The 21,274-nt window shown below is 42.4% G+C and overlaps 1 protein-coding gene across 1 annotated transcript; it reads right to left on the minus strand.

Moving 5' to 3' along the window:
- Window positions 1–4,603: 4,603 nt before the first annotated feature.
- On the minus strand, window positions 4,604–14,207 carry LOC127449812 (uncharacterized). Its single transcript, XM_051713383.1, has 6 exons — window positions 13,743–14,207; window positions 7,453–8,092; window positions 7,090–7,302; window positions 6,691–6,806; window positions 5,825–6,089; window positions 4,604–5,651 (listed from the first exon to the last, which is right to left on the minus strand). Exons 1-4 carry the CDS (start codon window positions 14,205–14,207, stop codon window positions 6,691–6,693), a joined length of 1,434 nt encoding a protein of 477 aa, XP_051569343.1. The 3' UTR covers window positions 4,604–5,651; window positions 5,825–6,089.
- Window positions 14,208–21,274: the final 7,067 nt, after the last annotated feature.

Raw genomic sequence — 21,274 nt, forward strand, 5'->3', positions numbered from 1 at the left:
AGCAAATGGAACATAAAATTATATTTGCTATTGTCTTCCATTAACTGCTGTAGAATTCCAAACCCAGACATGTGAAAAGGGTCCATATTTGCAATATGCTGCAGCTTACTGTTATTGTGAATTGCATTGGCCTTTACTGTATGGACCCCTTGTTGTGCCTGTGAATGTCCTATAGTTTATATGGCAGTTACAAGGTAGTTAGTTACAGTTATAAGGTAATTATCCCATCCAATATATTATGCCTTTTGAGTCGTTTGTCCCTGCACTACCTCTCCTACACAGTTTACAATTTTATTGCACTTTAAAAAGAGGGCAAAGAAATATTCTCTCTCTCTCTCTCTCTCTCTCTCTCTCTCTCTCTCTCTCTCTCTCTCTCTCAAACACACACATGCTCACATATAGGCTACTATTTATACTCAACATTCTTAGGCAATCCTGACAAGATTTGGCCCTTTCTATTATCTACAGGAAGCCAGTGCATGAAAGAATAAATTTGCAATTCATCACTGACATTGTAATAATCCCTGCTAGTCTCCTCACACTTCCCAATCGGCACAGGAGCAAGGAGAGTGACACACAGGCATCAACACATGCTCTTTTGCAGAGATTATTTCACCAAACAAAACTCTCTGTGATAAAACAAAACACATCAGAAATCCTGGGCGCACTCCCGTCAATGCAAGAATTAAGTCAATAAAGTTGCATGGGGAATACAAATTATAAAGTGACAGTTTGTAGAGTGTTCAGGTCTCCTGTCTCTTGACATTTAAATTGCTTTATTGCATTAGGTCCGACCTGTCAACCGAGGGCGGAACAATTCAGGAAATCCAACACTTTGGGTAAAAGTTGCTATCAGATTTGAAATGGTATTTCTGACAATGTAAATTACCCACCCCAAAAACAAACACAATGAGAACAATGGCCTAATTTCTATCAATTAATCAGGATTGAACCTCATGCATGGTATTATGCTTGGCATAGTGCTAAATTTGCCACTGAGAGACCATACAACTGTTGTAGCAACACAATGTATAAATACCAGAGGTTGCTAATGTGAATTTAAATTTGGAATTTTGATGTCCAAATGGTGAACCCAGTAGAAGTAGCACTGTAAAGACATGCAAGCACATGTTGTCACTTGAACTTTGTGAATGCTATATTGGAATGTCACCAGATATGGAATATACATCACAGCTGATTTATCTAAATCTCTCAACACCCCATAAATCTGAAACATAAAGAGGGCTAAAATGACATGTTACAATTCTTAAAGGTTCCCATTTATTATAAAACCTGAAAACAATATTTCAGTAATGCTATAATCTAATGTTCCTGTTTTCTTAGCATTTGTTGTTTAATCTATTATTCTGTTTTTGCCTTCTGTCAAGTATTAAAACAAGCTTTCTCCTCTTTGTCTCACATCACATCCTGTCATATATTATTACTGTTTTCCTGTCAGCAGATGGACTTGTTCCCAAACATCTCTTTGCCAATAGCCTGCTCTGTGTAAATCATTAGCCACCAGCAAATTATACTTGCTGTATCTCTTCGGTGTTTCATCTTACAGAACAAAGAGTGCTGCCATTTCAAAGTTAGCTCTCTGAGACCCAGTTTCAAGAGGACAACTGCAGATGAATGGAAAAAAAAAGGATGAAAAATCGCAGCTGTAGTCCTCTACATCAGGCCTCCCATTGTCTTTGACAATCTTTTGTGTGTCTCTGGCAGTGTGATTAGTCTCCAGTGAGTGGTTTGATTTGACTGTGATTATTACCATGTTCACTGTGAACTGATAGAGCCCATACTCCACTGAATGTATGATGTCATCACTGTTTGGAAAGATATGGAGATAAGGCCATGTAGGCTGTCTGAGGGGGGCTAATTGTTGGAAAGATTTTAACAGCAAAAGCTTGTGTTTCAAATACCATACAATACTAACTGACAGCTTTATTTATGCTTGATTCTGCTGTCATATATTATAGGACCTCAATAGCAACCACAAGGGGCTGCAGTGTGTTTCTTGTGTAGTACCTTTATTTTGTATCTTTTCCAGTGTGTCCTCTTTGATTCAAGCAGTCTGGTTAGTTACTAATATATACACACACATACATGCATACATACATACATACATACATACACACACACATATATATATATATATATATATATATATATATATATATATAGAGAGAGAGAGAGAGAGAGAGAGAGAGAGAGAGAGAGAGAGAGAGAGAGAGAGAGAGAGTTGTAAGTCAGTTTGTCCAGATACTCAGGTGACATTTCATCCCACGCTTCCTGTTGCACTTGCCATAGATGTGGCTGTCTTGTTGGGCACTTCTCAGGCACCTAACAGTCTAGCTGATCCCACAAAAGCTCAATGGGGTTAAGATCCATAACACTTTTTTCCAATTATCTGTTGTCCAATGTCTGTGTTTCTTTGCCCACTCTAACCTTTTCTTTTTGATTTTCTGTTTCAAAAGTGGCTTTTTTTTGGTGCAATTCTTCCCATAATGCCGGCACCCCTGAGTCTTCTCTTTACTGTTGTACATGAAACTGGTGTTGAGTGGGTAGAATTCAATGAAGCTGTCAGCTGAGGACATGTGAGGCATCTATTTCTCAAACTAGAGACTCTGATGTACTTATCCTCTTGTTTAGTTGTACATCTCTTTCTGTCCTTGTTAGAGCCAGTTGTCCTTTGTCTTTGAAAACTGTAGAGTACACCTTTGTATGAAATCTTCAGTTCAACTCTAGTGTACCGGGAGACCCCCTCAACGGAGGCCCCTCTGCTTCTAGCTCCAGTGGTTCCGGAGACCCCCTCGACGGAGGCCCCTCTGCTTCTTGCTCGGTGGTTCCGGAGACCCCCTCGATGAAGGCCCTTCCGCTTCCCATTCCTCCTCTAGCAGCTCCACCCGCTCCTCCTCCAGCGGCTTTGTCTGCTCCGCCAACCAATTCTTCCATGGCTCTGCTCGCTCCTTCTGAGACTCTTCCTACTGCGGCTCCTCCCACTCCTTTTTCTGAGACTCTTCCTGCTGCAGCTTCGCCCACTCCACCTCCTGCGGCTCCACCTGCTCAACCTCCTGCGGCTCTGCCCATTCCACCTCCAGCGGCTCCGCCATATGAGTCTTCTGCCGCTCCGCCCTCCGAGCTCTCTGTGGCTCTGCCCACTCTGCCTCCTGAGACTCAATTTCCTAAGCCTACTGTGGCTCCGCCCGCTCCTCCTCCTGTGGCTCTGCCTCCTCTGGCTCTGCCCCCTGCAGCTCTGTCTCCTGAGCCATCTCTGGCTCTGCCTCCTGTGGCTCCGCCCCCTGAACTCATAACACCATGGCCTCCAGACCCTCTGCCAGTGCTCACAGCCATGGAGGCCGTTACCCAGTCTCTGCCACTGCTTCTGGCCACTGAGGCCATTCCCCTGCAACTGCCAGCACTCCTGACCACGGAGGCTGTTACCCAGTCTGACGCCTGCCCCACCCCTTTCCTGGATCCTAATCCCTGGCCACCAGACCCTGTCTCTTTCCTGGAGCCACTTCAGGACCCTGCTCCCTTCCTGGAGCTGCCTCTCTGGCCTCCAGACCCCGCTCCCTTCCTGGAGCCGCCTCCTTGGCTGCCAGACCTTGCTCCCTTCCTCGAGCCACGTCCCAGGCCTCCGGACCCTGCACCCTTCCTAGAGCCACCTCCCTGGCCGCCGGACCCCGCTCCCTTCCTGAAGCCACTTCCATAGTCACTGGCTCCATCATGGACTTTTGTCATTTTCTTTTTTTGGGCTTCAGGAGCTGCCCTTTAAGGGAGGGAGGGGAGAGGTTTCTGTCACGTCATTGTTATGTTTTCTCCAAGGACTTTTAATTTGAAGAGACTCTTATTTTGAAGTTTTTTGTCTTCCTCTTATATCTGTCTTCCTATCCATTGCCCTAATTGTATTCTAGGTGTTCCTTGTCTCCTTGTAAGCCCTAGTGTATATATATCCTCTTGTTTTTTTCCAGTGTCGATTCTTGTTTGTATGTAGAGTGTAGTAAGCTAGCATACTGCTGTTAAATTTGTTTACCTTCATAGATGTATTCTCTTCTTTTGTTTATTATTAAACGTTCTGCATTTGGATACCTTCATAGTTGTATTCTCTTCTTTTGTTTATTATTAAAAGTTCTGCATTTGGATCCTAACTCTCTTGCCTCATCACTGCACAAATCATGACAACACCGATCAGCCACAACATTAAAACCACCATCCTAATATTGTGTAGGTCCCCCTCGTGCAACCAAAACAGCTTGATTTACTATTTATAGGTATGTGTTTGAGTAAAATAAACATTTTTGTTTTATTCTATAAAGTGCTGACAGTATTTCTCCCAAATTCCAAATAAAAATATTGTCATTTAGAGCATTTATTTGCAGAAAATGACAACTGGTCAAAATAACAAAAAAGATGCAGTGTTTTCAGACCTCGAATAATGCAAAGAAAACAAGTCCATATTCATTTTTAAACTCAATACTAATGTTTTAACTTAGGAAGAGTTCAGAAATCAATATTTGGTGGAATAACCCTGATTTTCTGTCACAGCTTTCATGTGTCTTGGCATGCTCTCTACCAGTCTTTCACATTGTTGTTGGGTGACTTTATGCTACTCCTGGTGCAAAAAAGTCAAGCAGCTCGGCTTTGTTTACATTTTACATTTACATTTATTCATTTGGCAGACACTTTTATCCAAAGCGACTTACAAGAGAGGAAAACATAAGCGAATCATCTTAGGAGACAGTGGTATAAAAAGTGCTGTATTACAAAGTATCACTAGCATCATAATAGTATTCAAAATAGAATAAAGTGCAACAGAAATTTTATTTATTTATTTATTTATTTTAATGACTGGTTAAGTGCTCATGGAAAAGATGTCTTTTTAGTCGTTTTTTGAAGACAGAGAGTGAGTCAGCTTCACGGATGGAGTTGGGAAGGTCGTTCCACCAACGTGGTATGATGAAGCTGAAAGTCCGGGAAAGTGTTTTGGTGCCTCTTTGTGTTGGTACAACAAGGCGACGTTCCTTAGCTGACTGCAGACTTCTAGTGGGCGCGTAGCTCTGCATAAATGATTTTAGGTATGCTGGAGCAGACCCAGTAACAGTTCTGTATGCCAGCATCAGAGCCTTGAATTTGATACGTGCATCAACCGGTAGCCAGTGGAGAGAGACAAGGAGTGGTGTAACATGTGCTCTCTTTGGTTCATTAAAGACCAGACGTGCTGCTGCATTCTGGATCATTTGGAGAGGTCTAGTTGCACATGCAGGGAGGCCTGCAATGAGAGCATTACAGTAGTCCAGTCTAGTTATGACAAGTGACTGGACAAGCAGTTGTGTGGCATGTTCAGAGAGGAAGGGTCTTATCTTCCTGATATTGTAGAGTGTAAATCTACATGATCTTGCAGTCTTTGAGATGTGGTGTGTGAAATTTAGTCTGTTGTCGATGGTTACCTCTAGATTTCTGACCGATTTGGAAGGCGTTACTGTAGTTGCACCCAGCTGTGCGGTGATGTTGTGTTCAACATCAGGGTTGGCTGGAAAAACAAGGAGTTCAGTCTTGGCTGGGTTGAGTTGCAGGTGGTGCTCCTTCATCCAGGCCGAGATGTCCGCCAGGCAGGCAGAAATTCGAGCAGTCACTGTGGTGTCGTTGGGCTGGAAAGAAGAAGTAGAGTAGAGTTACGTGTCATCAGCGTAACAGTGGTAAGAGAAACCATGTGCTTGAATGATGGGTCCCAGTGATGTTGTGTATATAGAGAAGAGAAGTGGCCCAAGCACTGATCCCTGAGGTACCCCAGTAAGTAGCTGATGTGTCTTGGATACCTCACCTCTCCAGGCTACTTTGAAGGACCTACGGGAGAGATAGGAATTAAACCAGTCAAGCACAGTTCCTGTGATGCCCAGCGAGGAAAGGGTAGAGAGTAATATCTGATGGTTGACTGTGTCAAAGGCTGCAGAAAGGTCCAGCAGAATCAGGACTGATGATCTGGATTCAGCTTTCGCTCGTCTCAGCGACTCGGTGACAGGCAGCAGGGCGGTCTCGGTGGAGTGTCCACTTTTAAAGCCTGACTGATTGTCATCCAGCAGCTTGTTCTGTGAGAGATAGGCAGAGATTTGATTGAAAAATGCCCTTTCAAGTGTTTTGCCATGAATGGTATGAGAGAGACTGGTCTGTAGTGTTCTATTTGTGTGGGATTAAGTGTGGGTTTCTTCAGCAGCGGGGTTACTCGAGCCTGCTTAAATGTAGTGGGAAAAGTGCCTGTAAGTAGAGATGTGTTAATTATGTGTGTGAGTGCAGGTAGGATGGACGGAGAAATGGCCTGGAGAAGGTGGGAAGGAATGGGGTCAAGGGAACAGGTGGTGGGGTGGTTGGATAGGAGGAGTTTAGGGACCTCAGTGTCATTCAGAGGAGTGAACATGGAGAAAGAAGAGTTGCATACAGGAGACAGGTGTTTGACAAGGTGTGGTGCTGAGAATGTACTGCTGATGGCTGCAACCTTATTAGTAAAAAATGTGGCGAAGACATCTGCTGTCAGTGATGTGTCAGGCGGTGGAGGGGGAGGGCAGAGAAGTGTGTTGAATGTTCTAAACAAGCTGCGAGTGTCTGTGGTGCTGTTGATCTTGTTCTGGTAATAGGAGGTTTTTGCAGATTTGACATTATCTGAAAAAGTTGCAAGCAGGGACTGATATTTACCTAGATCTGCTGGATCTTTAGATTTCCGCCATCTCCTCTCAGCTGCCCTAAGGTCAGTCCAATGTTCACGAAGGACGTCAGATAACCAGGGGCTGGGTGGTGTAGCACGTGTTGGCCTAGTGGAGATAGGACAGATGTTGTCTAGACAGGTTGTTAAAGTAGAGCTTAGTGTGTCTGTGGCAGTGTTTACATTAAGCGTGGTAAATATATTTTGTGTAGGAAGAGATGTAGAGACAGCAGTGGAAAGGCAAGAGGGTGAGAGGTAACAGAGGTTACGGCGAAAGGAAACCAACGGTGGAGTCTGTTTTAATGTAGATGGGAGTGTCATGTTGAATTGAACAAAGTAGTGATCAGAGACATGTAAAGGAGTAACAAGAATATTTGAGTTGGTACAGTTACGTGTAAAGATGAGGTCCAGCTGGTTGCCCGATCTCTGAGTTGCTGTGGTGTGTAGTTTTTCCAAGTCAAATGAGGCCAGGAGAGTATTCAATTCAGTGGCCTGGGGCTTGTCTTGGTGTATGTTGAAATCACCAAGAACCACAAGTGTCCTACCATCCTCCGGCAAGGAGGACAGCAGGACATCCAACTCCTCAAGAAAGTTTGTCAGCTGACCTGGAGGGCGATAGATGACAACAACATGGATTTTTGTGGGTTGCATTGTAGTAATAGCATGGAATTCAAAACTACTATTGTTACATAGTGAAGAGTGTGGTGAAAAAGTCCAGTTGTTATGAATGAGCAAACCTCTTCCCCCACCCCTACCGGTGTGTCGAGGGGTGTGAGAGAAGGAGAAGTTGTTGGAGAGAGCAGCAGGTGTTGCTGTATCCTCTGGACGTATCCATGTTTCTGTCAGTGCCAGGATGCTGAGGGTGGACTGCGTGGCAAAGGCCGGAATGAAGTCAGCTTTGTTCACAGCTGACTGGCAGTTCCAGAGTCCCACTGAGAAAGAGAGTGGAGCAGGTGCTGAAGTGCAAAGTGGCCGTAGGTTGTGTGGGTTGCATTTGGTCTTGCATCGATATCGTGTAATCGGTCTGTAACAGATAACAGAGATGTGCTTGAAGGCATGTGTTATTCGTGAAGTAGACGTGTTAGAATATAGAAGGAAAATAATAAGAGATACAATAACAAGATACTTAAGTGCTATGGTGGGTGGCGCCTTGTCGGTGTCCTTGCTTGGTGGACTCGCACAGGTAGACTCGCTGGTCTTTACCCAAATAAAGGGGTTCAGGTCTGGAGATTGGGCTGGCCATGACAGGATCTTGATCCGGTGGTCCTCCATCCACACCTTGATTGACCTGGCTGTGTGGCATGGAGCTTTGTCCTGCTGGAAAAACCAACCCTCAGAGTTGGGGAACATTGTCAGAGTAGAAGTAACCTCAACACTAATCCTCCACCTGGTCGTCTAATGGTTAGACAGAGACCTGGAGAGGTCTTCAAGCCACAGTGTCTCGCACCCACTTCAGCAAGGCTGGAATTGGGCAGATTCGTCTTTGCGAAGGACGTATGAATCAAGCTTATCCTGGAAGAAAACTTACTTCCTTCTGCTCTGACAATGTTCCCCAACTCTGAGGGTTGCCCTCACGCATCGATAAGCCTTGGGCGCACAATACCCTGTTGCCAGTTTTTGGTTTGTCCCTCCTCGGACTACTGTCAGTAGGTACCACTGCTGACCAGGAGCACTCAACAAGCCTTACCATTTCAGAGATGCCCTGATCCAGTCATCTAGCCATAACAATTTGGCCCTTGTCAAAGTTGCTCAGGTCTTTACTCCTGCCCATTTCTCATGCATTCAACACACTGACTACGAGAACTGATTGTTCGCTTACCATCTAATCTACCCAGACCTTGACATGTGGCCTTGTTAGGAGATGATCAACGTTATTTGCTTCACCTGTGAGTGGTCATAATATTTTGGCTCATTCGTGTATACATAATATTAAAGTTTTAATATTTAAGCCAGCGGCTGATTTTTTGTAGGTCTCCTAAATGCATGAAATGGACTGTTGCATTTCATCTTGCATGCCAAAGCTCCAGATAGTCGCCAGTTAAAGGCCACTCTGTGTTGTCATGACATAATTTTCCTGCAGCTCCAGATAATGTGATAATGTTGTTTCTATTTAACTCAGAAAGTCTGAATTTTCAAGTTCCTACTTGATAAAATGCAATGGAACACCACTAGATGTCGGAATTTCAACTTGGAAACTCGGAAATCCTCAATTCTGATTTTACAGAGATAAAAGTATGTGATGTAGATCAAGCATGTTGGCATCCATGCAGAAATGCAAAGTGAATGATACATATTTACTTTTAAGCAAATAAAAATCACCAATAAGTCAAAATTACCACATTCCATGATAATAAATGTATAGCAAAGGTTTGCTGAGACAGGTGTGTAAAATACTTTCTTTTGATAATTGTGCACCTGTACAACAAAAACTAACATTGCATAGCATTGTTTATCTTCTGTAATGTTGTTGCTAGGAAATGTTTGCAGAGACAGGCGTGTAAAACACAGTAAATCAAACTGCCTTTTGATAATGATACACCTATAGAACAAATGCTAGCATTGCATATTATTGTTTATCTTCTGCAGTTTGCTTTCTAGGAGACATCTTTGTTGACAGTCGAACACATGCTAAGCTAACGGGAGCATTGCAGTTTTGTTTCCGTATGCATACACATTGGGCAATGAAATGCCTTTATGGTCAGAGATCTTAGATATCAAGTACAAATATTCCACATCTGACTTTAAATAGTACGCATCATTCACATTGTATTTACAGCTCAGTTGATTGGCTCAAAAACTTTTCGTAACCACAACTGAGTGTCTATGAGTAAAGATGGCAGCAAGAAGGTTGTGTACTTGTGGGTGACCTGCTCCATCCGAGCAACTGCCATTGAGATGAATGGGGATGCCAGCAGTTAGCTTTCTCCAGGTATATTAGATCTTCTTGGTTTGATCTTTGTTCCTTCCCTGATTGTTCACACCTGTTCTTTGTTATCCCATTAGTCTTTTTGAATCTTATTCAAATCTTATGAGTAAGATTTACTTATGAGTAAATCTTATTCAAATCTTATGAGTATTTAACCCTTTGAGTTTTCTGGTGTCAAGTTTTGTGAATTTATGTTGTTCTTGTAGGTTAATATACAAGTATCTTTGTTCTTGTGTAATCTTTAGTAATCTTGATTAATTATTTGGCTTCTACAATCTTGATCTTCACGAGCAATTTTTTGTGGAGAAAAAAAAAAGAAAGAAATCAGTTTGATGCCCACGTGTCACAGTTTGTGGGGCTTTTCACATACATTTCCTGATGACAGGTGGAAAGCATTTAACTATGCTCTGTGAACCATTGGCACCCTTAGGGCAGGCAAGTCACTTTACTTAAAACATAAAGAGCAGTCAATAAAGTGTCCATGCATGCTATATTACCCACACTGGAATTTTATGTTGTAAAATTCAGTCCCTGAATCTGAGGTTTGTTATTTTGCTCCAAATTATGTTGCTCCATACATAAAACAGTTCTTATCAAGAAAGCTCTTTTTTAATCTTCTAAAGTTTCACTAATTTGATGTTGTTCAAATGGCTGTTATGGTGTTTAGATATTTATATCATCAAGGAATTGTTACAAACCATTTACATGGAATTAGGTGACATGTGGCTAAATGTTTGCTGTAAATAAGCTTAAACTAGCTGAAACCCAAACCTTATCCAACAGCTCAGATGTAAACAACACTTGGACCTGGTTTTAATTTTCTTTCTCAGCCTCTGTGAGTGGGGATGTTAATTTAAGAGTTTTAAGAGTGTGTCTCTACTGTCTATTTGAATAAAAATGAATCTGACCTGAGTGTTAGAGACACCAGGCAGCCAAAAGCATTGGCAAGCAATGGCAATAATATGGCCAGAGTGCATGTGAGATGCAGGAATGTACTAGACTGATGACGGATTTAACAGATACTCTCATTCGCACTCCCAGGTGTCTACGTGAGGGGATCTTGCTGGACCAGGCACAATCAAGCATAATCTCTGTTAATGTCTCCCCCCAGTCCTCTCTCTGGCTGGGCTCCATGCAGTGCTATACCTGCTTGAGGTAACCTTATCCCTGAACTTGCTTTGGATGCCCCATTAGGTGGAACAGTAATGCTTTCTGCACATGTGCATGGGTGGAGGTGGATATTGTGGTGCTGGAGTTTTGAAGCAGCAGGAGTCTGAGGAAGGAGAATAAGAATGGATGAGGAACAATTCTAAATAAAACAGATTGTGGTGATTTAAAAAAAAAAAACAAAAAAAAAAAAAACAGCCCAGAACCCTATATTTTGCTTTGATCCAGGCAGGATGGGATTAAGGGGTGCAGGAAACAGAAAATGGAGTGAAAAGGACACATACACACACAAACATGCAGTTGCAGCTTGCAGAGAGCTTGTTTTTCACCTTGACACTTTATTTAAGCTGCACAAGTGCAGGCATGCTCAAAATGATTTGTTTGCTCAGTGTCCAAAATACGGGTTTCTCTGTAGCCGCTAGGTCTAGAAGGTAACTGCTTTAAGTAATTATTATGAATGAGAGACAGAACAAACTAGAAAAGTGTTCCAGCATTGAACAGATTTAAAACTATAGTTCACTGCAAAATTAAAATTCTGTCATTATTTACTCTTTATATTCTACTCATGTTGTTCCAAACATCTGTGACTTGGAACACCAAATGAGATGGTAGTATGTTAGACTTAGACACCATTCACTTACATTGTATCATTTTTCAATACAATGGTGTATCAAGTGAATGGTGATGGTTGTCATTCTTCCTAACATATCCTTTTAAGTTCCACAGAAGAAAGTCATACAGGTTTAAAACAAAATGAGGGGGTGACATCATGACGAGGGAATTTTCATTTTTGGGCGAACTATCCCGAGAGAGCCAAGCATGCTAAGAGAGCCAAATATTTGATAAATTGGGTGAAAACACAGATTGTCAGGATGACAACCACAAATGAAGATTGAAAGATAGTGAAAAGGAAATAAGAGAGGGTTTCGCTCAGTGCCAAATATGGGTCAAGCTCGACCATGACCTTCCAATGCTGCAGATGTTGTGCTCTTTGAAGCACATTCTTACCATCCTAGAGGGAGACTACCAACACAGGTGTAGACATACTGTCCCGTGCTCCATAATTTATGGCAAAGGAGTGCCTGAGGGAGTTATGGGAGAGGGGTTTTCCCTGTCAGAATGAGATCCTGGCTGCTGGCAACAGCCTTGGACTCGACATCCAGAGAACTGATGTAGATAAAGTCATGAGCGAAAAACGTGTCTCATGTATACACATACCCTCAGGCTGTCAAACTTGGAGTTGCATGTTCTGCACTAACAGTCCAGCTCACCATAAACAGCTCTCACAACCCAACAGACTTTATACCTGTGTGTGGCTCCTTCAACCCGCTGAATCATTAAATGTTTCAAGAATGGTGTCATCACACCAAAGACAAATCATACTAGACCATGCCACTGGGGGGAGATGATGAGCAGCTAAAAGAGGTGTTAAAGACAATTATATAAAATCTATCTATCCATCCATCCATTGTCTAGAACGTTGTTCAGACTTTCATTTAAAATGTACCTACAATTTACCTTTGAGACTATTGTCTCAAAACATTATAGATACTGAGATATCCATTTTGACAACTTCCCAGTGTGACAACTAACCCTGGTCTCTCCCCCCCATATACTGTGTGTGTGTGTGTGTGTGTGTGTGTGTGTGTGTGTGTGTGCATATATATATTTGCATTTAGAGACTTTTCCCTCCATGATTCCCATATCACAAGATCAGTCAGCAAATATACAGTATGACAGCAAGCTGGTCTGTAGGGAAAACAGAAACTTGTAATATACATACAATATGTGCTGTCATTTAAGTAAAATGATGGCATCTTGGAACAGAGTCTAATAAGTTAAAATAAAAAGCTTGGCCCACCTGACAGCTGTCTAAATGATGGCATGTCTGGTGAGGACAGGTCATGTCCTCAGCTGTTTGTTTCTCAGGGAAAGCAAACTCCAAATCTCAAATCTCTGCCCACTTTTCATCTGATCGCTGATGGCAGGCTTAGCGGGATCCCGTTTGTTTTTTAATAATGCCTTTAGGTGACACTCCCTTTCTTTAATCTTTCTTTCCGGTGAGATCAAATCCTCACTATTATCCAGTGCACCTGTCGATGTCTGTGTGTCCCTAGATGTCTGATGGAGAGAGAGAGAGAGGAAAAGTAAATCATTATGCTAGGTTACATTGTCTATAAATTGTCTAGTAAATAATGTCTAATGAAGTGGAACACTGGAGAGATGAGCTGGCGCATCTGGTGAACTGTAGTTCATACACCTGGCAAAATGATGAATCAGACCAAATGGCATGCATTATTTTGCACAGCAATTTGGAACGTGTAATTTCCTACAATTGTTTTGTATCTTCAAACCCGCCCAACCTTACTTGAGTGACGATTAGAGATACTATTCCATCCAGTCACACCCACAGTTCGTTAATAGGGTAACAGATTCAAGTGAATTCTCTGACACCAATATATTTGTGTCATCCCATTCTGCCAATCACTGCTTCAGTACTCCTTGAAGGAGCTAATGAATGCTTTGCTACTGTACCTAAAGGCAGTTCACCTTGCAGGATGGTTAGGATCTCTGACCCTTGCTCCATAAACCGGGCTGCTGTCAGCACATTTTAATCCTGACAGTGATGAGAAGAACTCCTGGAATAGCATTTACACAACACACTCTACACCCACAGGCTTACTGATGTGTATTGAGAAACAGGTAATATCTCCCATCCAGCACGATTTTGGCAGGCGCTGAATTATGAATAAGAGTGTTGTTATAAGCTACTCTGCATGCAAATTACTTTTATTAACTTCTTGTTTATGTTACTGTTGATTGCGAATAAGACTTTCTTTAAATGCAACAGTTCTATAAACAACTTAATAGGTAAAGTTTGTCAAGAAAAACTTTGATGTTAGCCAGGCAAAGACTTGTTTAAAGTTGTTTTTAAAGTTATAAAGAACTTACAGTCAGACAGACTGACATTGCATTACTAAATGGTTGCAAGGGTGTTCTGGCTGGTTGCGATGTATTGCTAGCTGTTCTCGCTGATTGCTGGGGAGATGGGTAGGATGTTGGTGGCCATTGGAGAAGGGACTGGGAAGCTGCAGCGATCTCGGACCCCTCCTGAGGAGCTGCAGTGAACACAGGCACTTCCTGGGGAACTGTAGCAGATTGGGGTCCCTTCTGGAAAGCTGCAACGAACACAGACGCCTCCTTGGGAGCTACAGCGGACTCTGGCCCCTTTTGGGAAGCTGCAATAAACTTGGACCCAGTGAACAAAGGCGCCAGGACCTGTCTCTTCCTCCTCCACTTCAGAGTGGCTGGAAGAATTGCAGCGGACTCCTGGTGGTCAGCGGCAGACTTGGGCGCCTCCTGGCAGTCAGCGGCAGACTCGGGCGCCTCCCGGCGGTCAGAGGCAGACTCTGGCATTTTCTGGCAGACAACAGACAATAGACTCAATTAGTGAACAAGTCCATCAGGCAGACCCGAGGACAACACCGGGAATTCCGAAGCATACTCCTTCATGACGTGTCCTCCTGATGGAGATTGAAAAGCTTTTCAGCATGGAACGCTCTTCTGACAGCAGGAGAAAAGGTTTTCAAAAAAACTGCCCATGATTCCCGCTGGGGCCAGTGTGGCCAGATTGTTCTGTCATGCAGGACACAATCAATGGGCTTTTATTATCAAAAAATCAAAACAGAAACAAAAACACTCACAATGGAGAAAACAACAGAAACAAGAAACTACAAAATGGTTCTCAAATGTAAACAAACACAAGACAGACTGCAGCAAAACTTGAATGAACCAAACAAGTGAAACAAGTGAGACATGAGGGTAGAGGATTCGATATATAGGGAGGATAACACCTTAGGAACAGATGAAACCAATTAACATGATGAGGACTAAACAAGGACTAGATCAGGGGTTGTGGTTGAGGAAAACAAATAAAATCAAATCCCTTTATTGTCACTCAAAAATATACACAAGTGCAAAAGTGGGTGAAAGTCTTGGGTGCATTTCCGAGCAACATAGCAGTCATGACATTGATGAGACAACCAATTTACAATAAACATCAGATTTATGCAACACAATTTACAAATAATAATATACAATGTACAGTATACAATACACACAATATAGAACACACATACACAATAAAAATAGAATAGTATATATAAAAATAAAAATAGTAAATATAAAATATACAGTAGGTTGTATTGTGCTGTATTGACATTCAGGCTGTTGGTTGATAGTCAGTTGCCGGTGTGTTGTTAAGAGAGAATATAATTTATGCAGTCCAGTGTAAGATTTATAAAGCATGCAGAGTTGGGAGAGCACATCGCACAAACAACGAACAAGCCATGTGCTCAGACACACTACTGACACACACAAACCAAAACTGACAGAAAAGGAAGGGGCAGTCCAGACAGAATCATGACAGTTCTACTGTGGTGACTGTTTTTCACAGTTAAGCCAGCTATCATCATGCAAAAACGCTCTCCAAGTAGTTGCGTCTCAATTAATTTGAGAATTGCATCTGAGAATATTAATTTTAGTAGTCATCCCCACCATCTGACTAGTCGGTTAATTGAACAACCTGACACATCCCTAGTTGCTAGAGCCCCTTTCACTCAGAGATCCCGGAAATAATCTCAGAAAAGTCGTTCCGGTAACTGTTCTGGCACTGCAAGATTTTGTTCATTCACACTGCCCCAGCTTTTCTGTAATCTTTGCTCGCATTTACACACATTCCGAAAAAAAAAATCACATTTGTGGGGGTAACCCTAAGCCTCTCTAGCCAGCCTCTAATCGATCAACTCTACCCTTGCCATTTCGTCTGGCATTTGGCTGGGCTTGTCGGGCCACGTGGGCTTTATAGAGTTCATCAAAACCGAAGCCCTAACTCAGCAAGTGAACTAAGGGCAGGCTATCCTGAGGGTGGGAAAAAGCTTCACATTGCTGAATAGAGCCTCAGGATGCACAGTGCTGGTGAATGCATTTCCCAGCAACCTAACAACCCAGCAACAATGAGCCACTGTTCAAACTCATCAGGATGCTTCCAATTTCTTTTATTGGCCAAGATTGTCTAAGAAGTAAGGATGTGTATTAATAAATGCAGGAAAGTAGTTTCCATTAAATGAAAAAAAAAAGTACATATTTGGTTTTGACAGTAATGACTGTTTGCAAATACTAAAACTGTAAGTGTATAAAGGCTGTCTTAAAGGCTGTTCACCAGTGTTGATCTGAGTGGTAAGTGAACTGGCCTGGGTGCTCTCCCTCACAGTTGGAGGTGGGGTACTGTTGCATGTGGGTGTGGGGTTATGGGTGGATTGAGGTGGTGGTGTACACCCAGTGCTCCATACTATAGATGCTGTCTGTTAGTGGTTCTGCTTTTCCACTGATCTTAATTCTTTTTTTTCTTTTTTTCTTCCCTTTTTCTCCCCAATTTAGAATGCCCAATTCCCTATGCGCTCTAAGTCCTCATAGTGACGTAGTGACTCACCTCAATCCGGGTGGCGGAGGACGAATCTCAATTGCCTCCACCTCTGAGACCGTCAATCCGCACATCTTATCACGTGGCTTGTTGAGCGCATTACCACGGAGACATAGTGCATGTGGAGGCTGCATGCTATTCTCTGCGGCATCCACGCACAACTCACCATGCACCCCACCGAAAGCGAAGCACATTATAGCGACCACAAGAAGGTTACCCCATGTGATTCTACCCTCCCTAGCAACCGGGCCAATTTGGTTGCTTAGGAGACCTGGCTGGAGTCACTCAGCACACCCTGGATTTGAACTCACAACTCCAGGGGTGGTAGTCAGCGTCTTTACTTGCTGAGCTACCCAGGCCCTCCCCCCCCCCCGATCTTGATTCTAAAACTATTTCTGAATGGTCTCCATCCATATCCTAATCTGTTTTCTCAAGTGCTGTTCCTTTAGAAACCTCATCTTATATAAATCAACCTCACAGGTGGTGGTGGTGTTAGGGTTCCCTCTCCTAAAAATCCCAAAGTGTCATATATATATATATATATGTACAGTGTATATATGCAAAGGTGGAAAGTAACGAATTACAACTACTAAAAATGAAGTATTCAACTTCGCTACAATTATTTTTCACCACAATTACAAAGCACACACACACACACACACACACACACACACACACACACACAGAAAAACCCCAAATATTTCTGAATTTTTGGGAAGAAGAAAGTTATAAGCGCTAAATTTGTTTATAAACTAAAACGCACTGTGCACGGCACGATGGAAGCCCGCAGGGCACAGCAGCTCTCATAAACTGCCACCAGTGTCCTCTTTTCTCTAACTTCTTCAAGACTTCCAGCCCTGTCACTATATAAGAACTGTAATATTGTGATTTTCAGCATATTTAATTTTATTCTGGAATGGAGCCGTTCATTCAGGTACAAGGGAACCATCTTAACATGTTTAACCACTAATCAAACTTCAGTCGTTTTTAAGGTAGACAATATTTTAACTGTGTCAAACATTAACACAATGTAGTTTGACATATATATATATTTTTTTTTACATCATGATGGTGCTGCGAATGGCCGCCTTGGTGTGGAGCACTTCTATTGTTTTGTTATTTTTGTTTGTAGGGCTTTACTGGTTGTTTAGATCAGTGTTACTAACAGAAATAATTAATAATTCTTTCTTTAGTTATTAATTAATATTGAAATTAATTAATTGAATCTAACTCATTAAAACCTCATATGGGGCTCCAGTAAATGTAGTGTGCTACGTTTAGGAGCAAGTTTGGTTATTAGCAACAATTAATAGTTATCAAAGATAATTATTAATTATTAAAATCAATAGAACATTGATGAGAATCAATGTTAGCTTTTTCAAATCCTTTAAATCAACAATTATCAAAGATAATCGTTAATTGTTAACATCAATGAAACATTAATTAAAATTAACACTAGCTTATTGATCATTCAAATTCAATCATCAAAGATAATTATCAATTATCAAAAATCAGTAGAATATTAATAAGGATTAACATTTACGGGGCACCACCCTGGAATCAGGGACTAATAACCAAATAGTAAAACAGTCTCAATTTCAGATTGTTTTCTTAGGAAAATCGACATCCGAAGAATATCGATTTTCGGGAAAAAAACAATGAATGAAGGTTTGAATCCGAGCACTGACATCCCGTCAGCATGACACAGGCGTATGCAAAACAAACCAAAACACTTCTCTTTGTAATATAAACAAAGTTTATTTATGCAGTAATATCAATTAATAATTAATACAATGCAGTCAATAAACTTCCGACTTACAACTACAAACTAAACAGTGATATGATTAGATATGGAAATAAAATTATCCTATAACACATAAGGTGTGTGTGTGACAGTGTGTGTGACAGTGTGTGTGTGTGTGTCAGTGTGGTTATTACGAGAGAGAGAGAGAGAGAGAGAGAGAGAGAGAGAAGTGACAGCCCTAAAGCCGATTTCGCGATAGTGGGAGAGAAAGCAGCTCTCAGTTTATCACTCAGAGACGCGGTTTTACGAGCGGGGGCTCATAAAAGTCCTGCGTTATTTGACTCTTTAATGGATGAACTCAGTTGGTGTCTCACCCGCGATGGTGAAATTGCACAACAATCCAATTTGGTTGGACCACAATACAGCAAAACAAATTTGTGATAATTAATACCCTGAGTTTTAATAATGAGCGGACATGGTGGTCCGTAAACTGTACAAGCAAAAACCTTGAAACACAAGAATAACACAATATAATATTCTATCTCTGCCTAGACGTAAACCTCTTACTTGAATCGCATGAGGACACAGGTAGAATGTGTTTTCCTCCGTCCTTTAACTCTGACCCGGTTCCTTGAGGCTCGTGTGATGACGGGAGGCCGTTTCTTTGCTCTGTCGACGGGCACAGCTGTTGATTCTCGGCGGGCTGGCGGAGAACTCAGAAATGTCGACTTGATTGAAGATGGAAGAGAAATCTTTAATCTCTTCACTTCTGTAGGCAAACGGATGAAGATGCGAATTGCTTGGCGATCTCCTTCGGATCCGTTAGAGTGTTCGGTTGAACACAGAGTAATCTCAACTCATCCAGCGAGATGGAGATTGTATGGCCACAGTTTCAAGTCGGACGTTACTTCCTTGTGCCACGAGGTTGCACCTGAGAGCAGCAAAGAGCTGCGTCCACACGCTGCAAACAAAGTCGCTGGAAGCAACTCACAAAACATTTCAGAGGTATTTCAACTCTTGATGATGTCATGTTTGAGGGACGTTCTGTTGTGTGCCTCATCCAGTAGGAGTTGAGAGTTCGATCCTTTAGTGAGCAAGGCTTCATGGATTTGTAGTCTGTTTTGGACTCCCTTTGTTTGATTTTGGCACGATTTTTATCAGTAAGATTTACGACTTGGAAGGTGGGGGCTTGAGTTAGGTTTTTACGACTGTTAGGCCTGCCTTTGTCTTCTATGTGAATACATGAGGCCCAACATGTTTGTCCTGTGTTTAGTAATCTTTTTTCAGTCAGTTTTACCAGAGACGAACTGCTGAACATTCGACAGCATACACCAGTCGATATTTTCCTGGATTTTGAATATTCTGACGTTTTTTTTTTGACATTCTAGTTGGAGGCGTGGCTGTGTTGTTTAAACGCGCTAGGAGATGCAGGCAAGGGAGACAAGCAGGCGCGCTGGTCAGGGTCTGTCGGCGCGGCTTTCGAACAACGCTGCCGAGCATTCATCTTGCAAATCTCCGCTCTCTCCCTAACAAAATGGACGAACTACATCTCCTCACCTGCACAAACAAGGACTTTTCAACCTCTGCTGCCTTGTGCTTCACAGAAACCTGGCTGAGTGAAGCCATTCCGGACAGCGCATTACATCTGCCGGGCTTTCAGCTGTTCAGAGCGGATCGCATCGCGGTGTTAACAGGGAAAAGAGAGGCGGTGGAACATGCTTTTACATCAATGAAAGTTGGTTTACAGATGTAACAACGTTAAAGAGGATGTGCTGTCCTAATTTGGAAGCGCTCTTTATTAACTGTAAGACTTTCTACTCGCCGCGGGAGTTTTCCTCGTTTATTCTTGTGAGTGTGTATATCACGCCAAATGCGTGTTTGAACACAGCGCTGCAACAGCTGGCTGATCAAATCACAGACACAGAACAACAATACCCAGACTCAGTTATTATTATTCTTGGGGATTTTAACAAAGCAAACCTCACACCTGAACTGCCCAAATATAAACAGCACATTACATGCCCAACCAGAGACAGAAATGTACTGGATCACTGCTACACAACAATAAAGGATGCATATCGCTCTGTTCCTAGAGCAGCTTTGGGACTATCTGATCACTGTCTGGTTCATCTTCTTCCAACCTACAGACAGAAATTTAAATCAGCTAAGCCTGTATTAAGGACTGTAAAGAGATGGACCAACGAAGCAGAGCTGGAACTACAAGCCTGCTTTGACTGCACTGATTGGAGTGTTTTTGAGGCTGCAGACACCAATCTGGATGAGCTCACAGATACTGTTACATCATATATCAGTTTTTGTGAGGATATGTGCATTCCAACTAGGACTTATTTAACATTTAACAACGACAAACCATGGTTTACAGCAGAACTCAGGCAGCTTCGTCAGGCCAAAGAGGATGCTTACAGTGTTGGGGATAAAGTCTTGTACAATCAGGCCAGGAACACACTGAATAAGGGAATCAGAGTGGCTAAAAGAAGATACTCTGAGAAGCTGAAAAACAAGTTTTCAGCTAACGACCCTGCATCAGTCTGGAGTGGCATGAAACAACTTATGAAATACAGGACTCCTGCACCCAACCCTGTGGTGGACCAACAACTGGCTGACGACCTGAATGTGTTCTACTGTAGATTTGAAAGGCCCAATCTCACACCCCACACCCACTCTGACCTTCATTTCATACAAACACCAACACCTCCTGCAACCCCCCTCCTCACCCCTCCTGCAGCTCAACCTGCACTTGAGATCTGTGAAGATAATGTGAGCCACGTCTTTCGACAGCAAAGGATAAGGAAAGCACAGGGCCCAGATGGCGTTTCACCTGCATGTCTTAGATCCTGTGCTAACCAGCTGGCCCCCATCTTCACACAGATTTTCAATAGATCACTGGAGCAATGTGAAGTCCTATGCTGCTTCAAATGTTCCACTATCATACCCATCCCAAAGAAACCAAAAATCATAGGACTTAATGACTACAGACCTGTTGCCCTGACATCTGTGGTCATGAAATCATTTGAGAGATTGGTTTTGGCCCACCTGAAGAACATCACTGGACCCTTTCGTGATCCCCTTTAATTTGCTTATCGAGCAAACAGGTCTGTGGATGATGCAGTCAAAATGGGATTGCATCATATCCTGCAACATCTGGAGAGACCAGGGACATATGCAAGCATCCTTTTTGTGGTCTTCAGTTCGGCTTTCAACACCATCATCCCAGCTATACTCCAGAATAAATTACAC

Source organism: Myxocyprinus asiaticus, chromosome 2, assembly GCF_019703515.2.
Source record: "Myxocyprinus asiaticus isolate MX2 ecotype Aquarium Trade chromosome 2, UBuf_Myxa_2, whole genome shotgun sequence".
NCBI lineage: Eukaryota > Metazoa > Chordata > Actinopteri > Cypriniformes > Catostomidae > Myxocyprinus > Myxocyprinus asiaticus.

What these genes read in the sequence shown, in the direction of transcription:
- LOC127449812 (XM_051713383.1), bottom strand. Translation starts at nt 14,207, where the DNA reads ATGCCAGAGTCTGCCTCTGACCGCCGGGAGGCGCCCGAGTCTGCCGCT. An exon ending in CAATGTCAGTCTGTCTGACT is followed by an intron (nt 8,093 to 13,742) that starts GTAAGTTCTTTA and finishes TCTAACCATTAG; the next exon opens with ACGACCAGGTGGAGGATTAG. An exon ending in GCTGGACCTCATCTTTACAC is followed by an intron (nt 6,807 to 7,089) that starts GTAACTGTACCA and finishes TATCTCCACTAG; the next exon opens with GCCAACACGTGCTACACCAC.